The sequence below is a fragment of the Manis pentadactyla genome, chromosome 12 (genome assembly GCF_030020395.1).
Source record: "Manis pentadactyla isolate mManPen7 chromosome 12, mManPen7.hap1, whole genome shotgun sequence".
In the NCBI taxonomy this organism is placed as follows: Eukaryota; Metazoa; Chordata; class Mammalia; order Pholidota; family Manidae; genus Manis; species Manis pentadactyla.
Window position 1 is genome coordinate 36,738,655 of NC_080030.1, and position 15,896 is coordinate 36,754,550.

The 15,896-nt window shown below is 43.2% G+C and overlaps 1 protein-coding gene across 5 annotated transcripts in view; it reads right to left on the reverse strand.

The window, feature by feature from the left end:
- The window catches only part of TMEM181 (transmembrane protein 181), a 72,621-nt gene that overhangs the window by 25,442 nt on the left and 31,283 nt on the right, over window positions 1–15,896 (reverse strand). For all 5 annotated transcript variants that reach the window (XM_036886801.2, XM_036886803.2, XM_036886802.2 and 2 more), the window contains 4 exons: window positions 12,369–12,424; window positions 10,537–10,627; window positions 9,327–9,448; window positions 6,626–6,736 (listed from right to left, as the gene is read on the reverse strand). In XM_036886801.2, coding sequence (XP_036742696.2) covers window positions 6,626–6,736; window positions 9,327–9,448; window positions 10,537–10,627; window positions 12,369–12,424 — 380 coding nt within the window. The remainder of the gene's footprint in view (window positions 1–6,625; window positions 6,737–9,326; window positions 9,449–10,536; window positions 10,628–12,368; window positions 12,425–15,896) is intronic.

Below are 15,896 nucleotides of genomic sequence, written 5' to 3' on the forward strand. Positions count from 1 at the left end.
TTAAAAAATGGGCAGAGGAACTGAACAGACAGTTCTCCAAAAAAGAAATACAGATGGCCAACAGACACATGAAAAGATGCTCCACATCGCTAATTATCAGAGAAATGCAAATTAAAACTACAATGAGGTATCACCTCACACCAGTAAGGATGGCTGCCATCCAAAAGACAAACAACAACAAATGTTAGCGAGTCTGTGGAGAAAGGGGACCCCTCCTACGCTGCTGGTGGGAATGTAAGTTAGTTCAACCATTGTGGAAAGCAGTATGGAGGTACATCAAAATGCTCAAAACAGACTTACCATTTGACCCAGGAATTGCACTCCTAGGAATTTACCCTAAGAATGCAGCAATCAAGTATGAGAAAGATCAGTGCACCCCTATGTTTATCACAGCACTATTTATAATCGCCAAGAATTGGAAGCAACCTAAATATCCATCGATAGATGAATGGATAAAGAAGATGTGGTACATATACACAATGGAATACTACTCAGCCATAAGAAAAGGGCAAATCCAACCATTTGCAGCAACATGGATGGAGCTGGAGGGTATTATGCTCAGTGAAACAAGCCAAGCGGAGAAAGAGAAATACCAAATGATTTCACTTATCTGTGGAATATAAGAACAAAGGAAAAACTGAAGGAACAAAACAGCACCAGAATCACAGAACTCAACAATGGACTAACAGGTACCAAAGGGAAAGGGACTGGGGAGGATGGGTGGGTAGGGAGGGATAAGGGGGGGAGAAGTAGGGGGGTATTAAGATTAGCATGCATGGGGAGGTAGAGAAAAGGGAGGGCTGTACAACACAGAGAAGGCAAGTAGTCATTCTACAACATTTTGCTATGCTGATGGACAGTGACTGTAAAGGGGTTTATAGGGGAGACCTGATATAGGGGAGAGCCTAGTAAACATAATATTCTTCATGTAAGTGTAGATTAGTGATACCAAAAACAAAACAAAACAAAGCAAAACAAACAAACAAACAAAAAGGACAGTTCCTGTGTGGTAACCTCCAATGAGTTCTACACAAGGGTATAAAGGGCATATACAAGTGTAGGCAAACGGTCTGTTTGCGTTTATACAGAAGATCAAAGCCTAATTGGGCTACCCCGAAAATGAACTAAGATACGATATGAAAGAGAACTTCCAACATCTGCACTCTCTGGAAGTCTCATGCCAGAAGATGATCATCAAGAAACCCCAACAAAGATCCATGCACTGCTACAGCTGTAGATGCACTCATCCCACCAGTTCCTGGACTTGCCATGGGAATGAAGGAGATATCTAAGCTGGCCTGTGCATACAGTAAAACAACAAATTTGACTGGATCTATACTGTTGGAACTCAACCAAGAATTAGGAGAAGTACAAGTTCTAGCGCTCCAAAATCTTACAACTACAGACTATTCACTGTTAAAAGAACATAAGGGATGTGAACATTCCCCAGGAATGGGTTGTTTTAATTTGTCTGATTTCTCTCAGACTGTTCAAGTTCAGTTGGACAATATCCACCATATCATAGATAAGTTTTCAGAAATGCCTAAGGTGCCTAACTGGTTTTCTTGGTTTCACTGGAGATGGCTGGTAATTACAGATATGCTTTGGTTATGTAACTATACTCCTATTATGTTAATGTGTGTGCGCAATTTAAGTAGTAGCTTAAAACCTATACATGCTGAAGTTACTCTACAAGAAGATATGTCAAAGAAATAATCAATCTTCCCATGTTTTCTTCCGCCTGCTACTTCTATAGCTTTTCTTCTTCCTTCCTAATTACAACCCTTAAATAGAATTCGTGCCTCATATCAAATTTACCGAGTATCATAATTCTTCCAAGTGGTAAAGATACCTCAAGACAAATGCTGGGCATAGAAGCTACAGGGCATAAATATGCAAAGAAATAAAAAGCTAACCATTTCAAACAATAAGGCTTCTCTCTCACTTACCAACTTTACATTTCCCTGTATGGCCCCGGAAGATGACTGGTTAGCCAGAGACGGGTAAGATTCCTCAAGGGAGGAACAACCTAAGACAGGCACAGTCGCAGCGGGGCCATCAGGTGAGAAAATGGGGATCAACAGAGGTGAGGCTTAGAACCTCACCCCCCCGTTCTGAGAGAAATCTTCTGCATACGTGGATGTTTTATTGCCCTTGTCTAGCTTGGATTAACACATAGTCTACAGGCACACACCTGATCATCTACATTTGCTCTCTTACAACACTAAACTATGTTTTCTACCTTTATCTTGTATCTACCTACCACTTCAGCATTTTATTACAAATAAGAATAATAGAGAAATGTATCCACATATAAATCAAGTATAAAAACCAAATGAGTATTCATATTTGAACTGACTGTTTAGAGTTCATAATGCATGAGCAAAACCGAAAGTTTCTGTGATGACTGCCCTTGTACTGTTCACTATGTAACTTATTCATTATGTAAGAATTTGTTCTCCATGTAAGAACTTGTTTGTTATGCCTCAGAAGATTGGAGACTGATGAAAATTAGGCTTGGGGTGGATTAATGATTGTGCATTGAGCATTGACCCCCCTATACAGAATTTTATTGTCGTTAACAACCATTTGATCAATAAATATGAGAGATGCCCTCAAAAAAAAAAAAAAAAAAAAAAAAAAGGACAGACTTCCAATGGTAAAATAAATAAGTAACTGGGATGTAATGTATAGCATAAGGAATATAGTCAAGATATTGTAACAGCTTGGTAGGGTGATAGCTGGAACCTAGAATTATGTATATAAATGTTTTATCACTGTGTTGTACACTTGAAACTAATGTAATGTAATACTGTGCGTCAACTACCCTTCAATAAAAAATAATTATCTTAAAAAAAAAAAAACTACAGGACAGCACCCCAGAAGCCCCTCCATGCCCCCTTCAAGTCCCTAACCTGCCCAAGAGTTAACAACTAATCCTGACTTGACAGCACAAACCCATTTTGCCCATTTTTGTAATGTAAATGGAATCATACACTATGTTCTATTTTTTATTTGGCTTATTTCATTTGATATTATGCTTCTGAGGCCACCCTTAATGTTGCACGCACATAGCTGTAATTGGTCATTCTCAGTGCACATAATATGCCACTGAAGGAATACGATCCAATTTGTGCATTCACTCTACTGCTGATGGGTAGTCCACAGTTTGTAGCTTATTAAGAATTGTGCTGCTATGATATGAACATTTGAATGCATGTCTTTTAGTCAATACATGTGTATGTCTATTGCACCAATTTACACGTTCACTAATAGGGTGCAAGAACTCTGGTTGCCCGACATCCTTGCCAACTTTGCCTTTTAAAATTTTTTCATATAGTCATTCTGGCAGTTGTGTAGCAGTATTACCAAAATATTTCTTAAATATATTTTATTCATTATACTTTGTTTGCTTCTAAAAAGAAATGAAGGCAGCCTATAATAAGTGAGATTAGTTAGAAAGATTTTAAAGGTTTTTAAAAATGAGAATTGTAAAGAGGGTAATTACAGCAGAATTCTTTACCGGAATGTTAGTAGTACCAGAATGTTAGTAATTACTACAATTCAGCATAAAACTTATTTCTGAAATTTCCAGCAGCTCATACCAAGAGACATGTGTTAAGTTATATAGCTTTGATTGTCTAATAAAAGGAGTTATAATGATGGTCAAAAGGAACTTTGTTTGGAGGTTTAGATCAGAGTTCACAACATAATAGATACTGCCTTCAATGGCAATTTTATAAAAGACACAGAAACGCTTTGCGTAAGGTTCTAATTTCTTAAGGCATCTCTACACAAGCTGTAGATATATGCTATATTATGATTCACTGAGGTAGCTCTTCAATAAATGAAATTCTCAGAGAAAATGGCTTCTTGGACTTCCCTTTAAAAATATGTTGTCTTGGAAAAAATAATTTTCTGATTATAAAGGTAATAAATGTTGATTATGAAAAGTATAAATTAAAAAGAAATTGAACATTAAGCCCACCACTCAGAGATAGCCTTTTAGACAGGTTTCCTGATATTACATTTTAGTTATATACTTTCTCCTTCTTTTTTAAATCAATATGTGGTTTGTGCTACCTATCCTATTTTGTGAATAGTTTATTTTAAGAGCTAAAGAACTAATTTATTTATTTAATCAGAACTCTACTAATGAAATAGATTGCTCCTAACTTCCTGCTATGGAGACCACGTTTGAACATAAATATTTGTGTACATTTCTAATTATTTCATTATAATAAATACCTAGAAATAAAATTATTAGGTCAAAAATAATATGCCCATGGGGGATTTGGTATACTGCCAAACTGTCCCCACAGTCTAACTCGATTTACACCCTCGTTAACCTGCATGAAAGGACTTGTGCTATTGAATTTCACCAACCTCAGATGTTGTCTCAGATTTTTACCATTTGCCAGTTTGATAGGTTTAAAAAAAGATATTCCTTCTTGCATTCTCTAATTCTTTGGTTTATAATTGAGATAAACATCATTTCCTAAGTCTGTTGGCTACCTGAATTTCTGAATTTGTGAAGTGCTATGGTGTTCTTCAGTTCAACTAGTAAGTATTTATCACAAACCTAATAGCCAGGACTGTGCTGGGTACTGCAACATAGGAATGTACGAAAAACATAGGAAAATCATCGGTGATATTCCCTCAAAAGTTGCCAGGGCCTTATGCATTAGCTCTCTGGATGCTGGAGAACGCTACTGAAAATGCAGCTCCGGCTATTGGCAGAATTCGAGGGGAGCTGTTCATATGGTGGCTTCCTCGTTGAGTCCTACAGTGAGGTCACATCACCTGCCTTCTACTAGCAATGGTGGAATGACATGTACCAAGTTTGTCTGAAGTATGTATCCAATTATTTAGGAGTAAGTTTAAGAGGAAATGTAAACAGAGACAAGAAATGGAAGGAGAGAACCATAACTAAAACCAAATCAAACAGGGGCCCAAACCCAGGTCACAGGGTCAGGGTGAGCCAAAGCCTGTGGGGAAACTAATGGGAACTTTGATTCAAGGCTTTTAGGGGATGATGTTCCAATAAAGATGACAGAAAGAGAGGTCCTTTGTTCGAGAAACATGGTGCTCTTTCCTTTCTGCATTCTTGATTCTGAACGATTCTGCAATAGCAAGTCTAAAGCACAGATGGCTAGCACAGGGCAGGACACTGTGCCTAAGCTTAAGGCATCTGTCCCAGGCCCTACCAGCATTCAACCTCTGCATCATGAACGTGAGGACACTGGCAGGACGCTGATCAGAGTTTCTGAGGACAAATCTTTAGGAAATCACTCACAAAAGAACAGAATCCAGATTCAGACTCAAAAGATCAGGACAGGATGGAGCAAGAAGCCAAAACCACTTTGAAGAAATTCAAGAGCAAAGTGTAATATCTGAGCATTGTTTACAAATTGTTAGAAACCAACCACAGAAGCAGAGAATGAAAAGAACCCAGACTTAACAGCAGTCATGGAGGAAAAAGTCCAAGTGGTCTTTACCAGTTGGCAGAACACAGCCGAGAGGTGACAAGGCTGCCAGAGGACCGGCTGTCTGGCTCCACTAACACCTGGAGGGCCGCTAGCTAGCTCCTTCCACACGGGAGCCCCCGCCCCACTGGATAGGCTGCCTTGGGGGGGCCAGGAAGCAAGCCTGGAGCTCGAGGGGTACGCAAGTCACAGCCAGGGCTATGTGAAGGAAAGGATAAACCTTGAAGGGGATGAGACAGCCATCTTCAACTCTCTGTAGGGCTGTCAGGTAGATAAAGAATGAAATTCATTTTGGGTAGTCTAGAGACAAAACATGGGGGAAAATGTGGTCCTAATGTAACAAAAGGTGCCACGTGTTGAGGGAGAAAGGGTGCCTACATGCCAAAGCTCTCCGCAAACTGTACTGGTAAGTCCAGATAAAACCTGTACGTGAATGTTCATAGCATCATTACTTAGAGAAACTAAAAAAATGGAAACAACCCAAATGCCCATTAACTAATGAACTGATACACAAAATGTAGGATACCCATCAGTGAAACTGAATTTTTAGCAAAAGAATGAAGTACCGAGGCCCCCAACAGCAAAGGTTTGAAAACACTATGCTTAGTCAAAGAAGTCATCTGCCCAAGACCACATATTTGTGTCATTCCATTCATATGAAATGTCTCTATTAGACAAATCCACAGACAGAAAGATCAACCTCCTTGTTGATTTCAGATGGACACGCCAGGGGCGTCTAACACTTAGAGTCACACAACTCTGCAGGCTGTCCAAGAGCAGCACCAGCACCTCCCCAGGGGTTCTGGCAAGGTCTAGACATCACTCATAGGGGTTGGAGAAGGGGGTTCTGCCCACCTAGGAGGGTACACTGGGTAACCTCTTAATTTTCTCCAGCTGGAGGGCTATTCTGCTCTCTGCTGCAAATCTCAGAACACCATGGAGATGTTCGAACTACATGCTGTTCCTTTAAGCTGTTCTTGGTTCCATGTACTTAAAAAATGGTGGTTTTCCTCTAATTGTCTTCCACTGTCCAAAATAACAATATTTCAATTCTGTTATTTATTTCAATCATTCAACAGAAGAATGGGAGCTAAATAAAAGAGCCATAGAAATAATCTGAGGTCAACTGGTATACTTACTGTGAAGTTCATTTCCTTAATGGGCCGTTCCAGGCGTTCAAATCCCACGATCACCGTGTACTGAGTGTAATTCAAGTAGCCAAGGTGGGCCACAATAATTTCTGCACACTTCTGCAAATACACATAGTATATGTCTTTAAAACAAGATTCACTGTCCCACCAATGGACCCATGAAGCAACACATTTCAACAACAGATGATCAGAACTGACCATCTCCAGAGAACATACCAGAAGCCCAGAAAATTCAGACGCCAACCAGAAAAAGTTCTTGGAAAAAAAGAGCCAGACGGGTATTTTTGGAAATAAGTAATAAATGATTTACAGTCATCATAACCTTTCTACTTTGGATGATTCAAAATAACTATCTTATGCAGTTGATATGTTAATAATGCAACACAATCCGGCCATTTCCACAAATACATATGTGCACAGGGACATGTAAGCTAAAGCACAACAAATCAGACCCCTCAGCCTAACTTTCCTCCCCCGCCCTCTTCTGCTATTGCTCTAAGTGATACCACGAGGGGAAGATGTTTTCCTTTCCCTGTCAGCCTTGCATCCCTACACAGAGGCCCTGCAGTCTCTGATAGGAGGCAGGTCCACAGTCAAACAGCCAGTGTGATCAGAGATGTGCACACTCATTTGTCTGCCAAAAGCCCTTTTATCTGTCCCTCAGAATTAAGGGTTGGGTCCCTCAGGTCTCCTCTAGTTCAAGGTGGCCAGGGGCCTGAAGGCCTCACCACTGCAGATGTGGACGTGGCCTTGGTGGCCAGGCAGGCTGCTTAGGGTAGACAAGTTGTCTTCTTTACATCAAAAGAAAGGTAGCATCAACGGGTGGCCAATGTCTCATAAAATTCTGTCTTTTTTAGTCAGGGAAAAAAGCTCCTTGCAGGGTTTGGGTGAGCCTTGAGCAGAGCGCAAACAACAGAAAAGAGGTGACACAATTAAACTTTGGTAGGGGAACCAGTGGGAGAGGGGAGACACCACGGCACACATGGAGAGCCCCCCGGTCAAGAGGCACAGGATGGCGGGTGCTCTGAGGAGCAACAGTGAAGACATGTGGCCTTACCAGCTGCCTGGGTGTATTCAAAGGACAGGGTCCAGGCAGGGCGACCAACTTATCCCAGTTGGCCTGAGATTTCCACGGTTTAAAACAGAAAGTCTCGCATCCTGGAAAACCCCTGTGTCTGGCCAAACCAGGAAAATGAGTCACGCCAGCCTTAGGATAAGGTCATTGACCACCTGTCCACCACCTGCTCAGTCTGAGAAACAGCAATACCAGGTACTGACCCTCCAGCCAAGGCTGGCTTCCAGGCCCAGTCTGCCTGGGAATGGGGAGAAGGCTACTGCTTGTACAGTGGTCCTTCCAGACCCCCACACCTATCGCCCCTCCTGATCATTCAGCAGGCACGGTGGGGTCACCCATCTGCCTCCTGTGCACTGACAGCACCAGCTCTCACCCCCATTATTCAGCCTGCTCCCCACAGCCAGGGCAGGCATAACCCCCTGCACAGATGGGGAAACGCATGTTAGGAACAGCTCTGCTCACAGAGGTGCTACATGGAGGCAGCAGAACGGAGCCCAGTCCCTCGGGGCACCCGCCCGAGGGCACAGTGGGGGGCAGATACAGCTCTGCTGGGAGGCAGACATGCTGTTGGCACTCCTCGGCAATAACCCGTCCCTGTCAGGCTGCAGTTCTGCCCCTTTCCAGTAGCTTCTAGTGGTTGTCAGAAGAGAATGACTGAGGACGGTGGCCAGCCATTGAACAGGAACGCATTCCAATCTGAATTCTTCCTTGCCGGGATAAACAGGCCTGCATTTCACTGTCCCTAACTAGACTGTGTGTGGGGGTCCCAAGGGCACAGCATTGGAATAAAAGAGCCTCGGCAAAAATCCTGGATCTTCATTCTCCACCTGTGTCACCTTGGGGAAGTGCTCTGGACTCTCTCAGCCTCGGTTTCTTCTTGGTAAAAAGATTATAATGAAGCTCCTGCTCCGTGGGCCTGACTGGATGAGATGATGTATGCAAAGTCCTGACATGCAGTCCATCAGGGAAACTAGTTCCTCTAGGCAAATGCATGCTCTTGTAGATGGCTCCCCTGGTAGCCCATTTAGTCATGATGGGGCCTCCTCCCTATGGCAGAGACCTCTTCCAATTCTCTAGATCCTGCCGGAATAACAGTGCCAACAAAGCTGAGAACGAACGGGCTCCTTCCTCTCTCGAAGCCACCAGGCCCCCATCCACGGCCACACACTGCATCTGGAAGCAGAAGCTCAAAAAAGCAGACCACTCTTTCTAAACCCTGGGTCTCAGCTTCCTGACACAGATCGGGGTGTTTATCACATGCTGGCAATAACCCAAAGCCCTGGCAATTCAGAATGACCATGGAACAGCGGCCAAGCTTGTGTGTGACAGGCAACCCATAAACAGTCATAGGCACACACTGGGCAAACAAACAGGAAAAACAGGTATCAGGCATGCTGAGGGTGTGTGCATATGTGTGTTAGAGCATGTGCACATATGTGCATGCATGTGTGTGCATGTACGTGTGTAAATCTGTTTAGAATTTATAAAGGTAGCAGTGTATAAAGGTAAACAAATTTTCCATGCTATAATTGGTATGACTTAATTTTTTTACTTAAGAAAGCAGATATGCAATCGTGTAACATGAATAATCACAGATCATTCAAAGGCACTCACCCCTGCACACGTGAGGGTCCTTGTCCGATTGTGGACTTTGTTATGAATGAACGTGGTGGTTCCATCTTGAGCCACACCATCGACCTTAACAGTCATGAGAAACTTTATCTGAATAGACATTTCTGTGAAAGAAAGAAATTCAGTGTCAGAGATCACATCAGGCCTGTCACACCTGCCCAGGTGCCTGCCTGGGTCTGTGATGGCCCAGGGGGGTCCTCTGACCATGTCAGCCTCAACGTATTTGACAAGCTTACAGTTGACAGCAAAGTAAAGCCTACCCATTAGGTTCTACTTCCAACCTGCTATCTGGGGGCCTGTGTAAAACCTACATTTCAGATCTGATTATACACTGCTTGTTAAAAAAATTAGGGAACAAAAGATATAAAGATCACATTAATAAAAATAAAAACACAAAAATTCTTTTAAAAAGACGGCATTAAATACTTAAAATCCTACTACGTAGAAAGAACCATAATTAACATGTTTGTGTCCATCTTTCCAGACCATTTTCTAGACATACAACTACATCGTGATATCAAATTTATGCTTCCTAAGAAGTTACAAAAAAGGAGTTAATATTTTTGTAGTAAGCATTTTTTTCACTTAATTTACTGTGGTCATGAGGTTATCTTTTCAAGTTCTTTCTCAACCAAAGCACTTCGTCTGAATCAGAGCACAGAAGATTATGTGGGTGGCCATCTTCTCAGTTCTCCCAGGGGTGCACTTAACTAGGGCCACTCTTGGCGAACGGCACTAGTTCACGGTAACTGGGTGCTGGGGCAGCACTAGTAGTTTGAGGCCAGACCATTCTTTCAGGGGGCTTTCCTGTGCACTGCAGGATGTCTAGTGGCCCTGGCCTCCACCCCCACCTCCCTATGTGACACACAAAATGTCACCATGTCTCTAGAAATCACCAAGTGTCCCTGGGGGACAGAACCACTGCCTTATGGCATCTGGACTTAACTGTCTCCCGGTGCCCCCGCTGTGCAGCCACTGAGCCCGCTGACCTGCCCTAGTGCTACACTGCCCCCTCTGAGGTCACTGAAGGACATCTACCAGCCTTTCAAGTTGTCAGTAAATGATTATGGTGATCCCTGTAATCCATCTTTAAGCATTTGTTCAAAGACTTTAAAACTGTTTCAGCAAAATGGTGAATGTACAAACTATGGTGTATTGTACAAAAAAAACTCTAAAATGTCAGGCTTCGTACCTTTTGATTGCTCAAACTCAACAACACATGTCAGCCATAGTTGCTGATTATACGTAGACAGTGGATTTGAAAGTATTTGAATTGGCTTTAGCTGAAGAAAAAGAAAAAAAAAGTTAAGTAATCCATGTGACCTTTTCATGGAGTTTACCAATAACCCACCTTAACATACAAAATTTACATTTAGCAGAAAAGGTTTCAGTGTTAGCTCTGAAACAGAAAATGTGTCATTTTTTTTTTGATAATCTAAGTGAAATTCTGCCTTCCAGGAAAAGAAAGGACTAACTTTCTGCTGCAGTGCACTTCTGTCTCCCACGAATACCTCTAAGCAGGCAGTTTCCACACCTGCAGCCTTCAGGCAATGTATGTACTTAAATACCAAGAGAAGACCATCTTGGCAAAAAAAATTAAAAGCACACATACTGAGACATAACAAGATAATAAAGAACACCAAAGTCTTTTCATATTCATGAGGGTCATTCCTTTAGTACCAATATACCAGAGGTCATTTGCAGTTTCAGAAAAGCCTTCAGGTCCCTGGAGAGAAAAATCAGAGGGGCCATGTTGCCAATGATATGTCTACTGCGTCTGATGAAAAACACGGTGAGACACAGAGGAAGCTGTTTAGGGGCCCCATTCATGGCCCCACAGAAAAGCATTATGTGAATGCAGAGTCTGGACATGTTGTGTGGTTTTCTGATTTAATACTCAATGAAAAGTCCCCGTGGCTAGACTTGCCCAAAAGCCATCGAGGGCAGGAAACCTATCAGAAGATGATCTATAATCTCTCAGAAGTTGAGGAGGATCCTTTGGGAGCAAGGAAAGTTCTGTGCAGGCTGCTATTTTCAGTGTCAAGAAAAGGCTTCCATCCTGAGAGACAGAAATTTTAAAAGAACAAACTATGACCAAGGAACCCCATGGCGCTACCTCTTCAAATCTGATCCTCTGTCCAAATTAAAGAAAATGAATTCAAACAAATGTGACAATGGACTAAACAGAGGGCTCTTACAAGCTAGCAGTACAAAAAGGGGAATTAAAAAGCTAAGTTTTAGGACATTTTTCTCCTTTTGCCCTTTTGAAATTTCTAAGGGTAGAAACCTACCAGGGAGCTGGGAGAACAGAGACAAGGGGGTACCGGGTCAAATGACCATATTTAAACATTCTACTGTGCCATGAGAATGCAGGAAAACTACATTCAGTTTATAGATAAAAATATTATGTCTGATACCCAGAAAAGTAAAAGGCTGTAGTTGTTGGGGCTCTCCCAAGTTAGCATTCAGTAAGGAATGCCAAAATGCTCTAATTGAAAGGACCTTTGTTTCTCTCTAAAGATGGTGAAGTATCAAGTCTGATTAAAAAAAGAAAATGGATTTTTTATGTAAACTGAGTTCATGCAAGGCATACCAAACAATCATTAGAACGGACTGTCACTGTTACAAACCTGACATAGAGACCACGTCTTAACTTGGGCAAACATAGTAAGAAAGGTTCAGATACCTAAGTGAGCACTGTTAGAACTTATAATCTAATAAGACTTGTAGACATAAGGAATCAGGATGAGTTAACCAACCTTTGGAAATGAATTGCTGTTCTCTAAGAGGTAACGCTATACCATCCCTTCTCAGTACTAAGGTACTTATTACAGCAGAAAAGGTCATTTTAGCAGACAAGAGCCCAAAGACAAGCAGCTGACAGTAAGCTAAGAAATGTGTGTTGCCTGAGAAACAAGCTGCAGGGTAAGGGTGGCCTTCCTTAAAGACTATACGCAGGACCACTTCTTAGTAACCCAGAAGTTTATAGGATCCCCACCAGCTACCACTTAGATGCAGGCTTACCTTTTTGCTACTATTTAGTGAAAAATTAGCTGCAGAAGTCTGGATCACTTTGGGTCCTAAAGTATAACAGAAAAGGGACAAAAAAAGCAGGTTACATCTATACTGATAATTAATTAATTATTTTTTTCAAATGCCAAGAATCAGACTTAGACATTATACAGAGATAGTCTTAACTTTGTGGTCTGTCTTTAGAGGTTATAGATATACATAAAACATATAACCATACAGACACACAATACCGATCCTGCTGCACTTCCTGACTTGCCAATGCAGGTGAATGAAATGGATGAGATTTCTCAACTGGGCCATGGGGTGCCCAGGTGCTTGGCTAAACGTTATTCCGGGTGTGTCTACAGAGTGTTTCTGGATAAGATTAACATTTGAATCAGTAGACTGAGTAAAGCAGATTGCCCTCCCTGCTGTGGGCGGACCTCATCCAAATCGTTGTAGCCTGAGTGGAACAAAAGGCTGAGCTGAGAATTTGCGCTCACTGCCTAGGCACGCTCTCTGTCTTCAGGCAGGCCCATCTGTTTTCAGTCACCTTCGGACGCAAACTGGAACTTATTCTATCAGCTCTCCTGGGTCTCCAACTGGCCAACTGCAGATCTGGAACTTCTCAGCCTCCATGACCATGTGAGCCAATTCCTTATAATAAATCTCTCTCTCTCCCCCCTCCTCCCCACCCCTCACCCTGTTCTCTTTCTATATACATATATATATCTCCTATTGATTCAGCTTCTCTGGAGAACCCAGACTAATGCAGAATTTGGTACTGAGAGTGGTTCTAGAGGAAAAGAATGTTAAGGGTGAGTCTTCCATAACAGCTCTGAGGTGTCTAGAATTGGTTCTCTAATCTGATTGGATTTTAAAATGCTAATGACTGCATGTCCAGTACAAAAGAGAGCATGGACAGTCCATGAAAATATGCAAAATACCTCCATTGGATATTCCTAATAACCACTTACAAGAAGCCAGCTAGTGCGTTTATGACACATTAGAACATCTCTGAAAAACTAACAAATATAATGAGGTTACCTAGTTGGCCCCCCAGAGACTGCTGCATGCAAGGGAACGCTGATTTTCCTCAGGACCCAACCCCACCCCTCTCTGCTTCTAGAACTATAACCAGACTCAAGTCCAGACAGGCCCCTAGAGGTGAGAGACCAAGTGGGCCCCGAGAGGGGATGCACTACACTCCAGAAGAGCTGACTTCTCTGACTCAGCAGGCCAGAACTCCGGGGACACGTGGGATTGGATCCTAAGGATGTGGGTCACAGTGGCGGCAACATGCAGTGGACCAGGCTGACTTTACAGACATGGGCTTCCTGGGCAGAAGCTCTGCACTGAATGTCATTGCTCAGGGAGTCAGGAAGGTCTCCAACGGTTTGGTTAGTTGGCAAGACATGGACCAAAAGGTGAGCCCCAGTAATCAAACGAGAAACGTGGCACTGGCTTAGTTTCCTGTAGAGGAAGGGAGTCAGAGGTTTAGGGAGACTGGAACAGAGGGGGGATTTGTCATTTAAGACCTACTGGGAGATCCCCGAAGACATCCCTTTCACCACTACTGTGAAAAACACATTTGTGAGGGGCGCCGAGCATCCCTGAGGAGCTCTATGTATGTCCTTCTCTTAAAGTGAGAACTGATAACTGAATTGGGAAAACAAAATGCAGTGGGAGTAATTGGATCCCAGGGAGGCAGGAGCCAGTTACGGCACTCAACAGCCACAGGCGAGGGTGTGGGTATCTTCATGGACGGTAGAGGCAAAGCAGCACCCAGACAGTCTGGTTCACACAGGCCAGCTGATCATGGTGTTCCTACAAATACATAGGAAGCCTACTAAATTCTTTCCTGATCTGTGTAAGCAGAAAAGCTCTAAGGCAAGAGAAGAAAAGTCCAACATGAACCATAAAAACAGAGTCACAGCCCGTCAATAGCTTCCAGATTTGAACCAGTTTACAAACCCAATGCCCTCTGAATGAAGGGGAGGGAGGTGGGCCCCCTTAAGCAAGTACCCCAGCACACCGCCAGAAATGTATACTGTTACTGTTCTCCAAAGGAACCTATGGCCTTTTACCAGGATAACTGTACACCAAGTAAAAGGAAATAATCTGACATTTCAGGCTGGACACTGGCTCTGAACCAACACTAATTCCAAGAGACCCAAAAATGTCACTTTGGCTTCAGAGTAGGGACTTCTGGCAGCCTATCATTGCAGTTTTAGCTCAGGTACCTGAGCTAATGGGCCCAGTGGGTTCCCAGTGCCGCCTTTGGTTAATTCCCCAGTTCCAGAACACATACTTGAAAAAGACATATTCAATAGTTGGCAGAATCCCCACAATGGTTCCCTAACTTGTGGAGTGAAGGCTATTATGGCGGGAAGGGCTAAAGAGAAACCACTAGAATTGCCTCTACCTAGAACATAGTAAACCAAAAACAGTATCGGATTCTTGAGGGGACTGCTGACATGAATGCTATCATCAAGGACTTGAAAAACTTGTGGGCTCAGCCTGTGCAGAAGGCAGATGGATCTAGGAGAGTGACAGTAGATTGTCGTAGTCTGGCCAGGTGGGGATTCCAGCTGCAGCTGCTGGACCAGATAGGGATTTGCTGCTTGAGCAAATTCACACGTCCTCTACTATGTGTTACGCAGCTACAGAACTGGCAAATAATTTTTTCTCCATCCCTGACAAAAGGCTCAACAGAAGCCATCTGCTTTCAGCTGGCAAGACCAGCAATACACCTGCACTGCCTCGAAGGTATAGCAACTCAGCAGCCCCTCCAGAAACCGTGATCACCCTTCCTTCCACAAGCAGTCACACAGTCCATTACATTAAAGACATTATGCTGACTGGACTCAGTGAGGAAGAAGTAGCTAGCAACTACTCACAACTTACTAGTAAGACATTTGCATGTCAGAGAATGGGAAATAAATCCAATAAAAACTCAAAGGCCTTCCACCTCAGTGCAGTTTCCAGGGGTTCAGTGGTGTGCTGGTAGAGCTATCCCTTCCAAGATGAAAGAGAAGTTGCTGCATGTGGACCCTCCGACAACCAGAGCAGAGGCACAACACGAGTGGACTGCTGTGGACTTTGGAAGCAACATGTTCCCCATGCAGCTGTGATACTCTAGCCTATTTACCTAGTGACCTGAAAAGCTATTAGTTTTGATTGGAGCCCAGAACAAGAGAAGGCTCTGCAGCAGATCAAGGCTGCTGTGCATGCAGCCGGCTTCTGGGCCAGGTGATCCGGCAGATCCAGCAGCCCTTGAGGTGTTGGGGGCAGATAGGGATGCCGTGCAGAGCCTTCAGCAGGGCCCTAGACGTAAATACCAGGGCAGGCCCTTAGGACTTTGGAGCGAAGCCCTCCCCTCCACTGAAAACTACTCTCCTTTTGAGCAACAGCTCGTGGCCTGCCGCTGGGCCTTAGTAGACTGACAGCTTACCCAGGGGTCCCCAAGTGACCACGTGACCTGGGCTGCCCATCACGGACTGGGTGTTACCTGATCCACCACTCCAAGAAGCTGGGTGT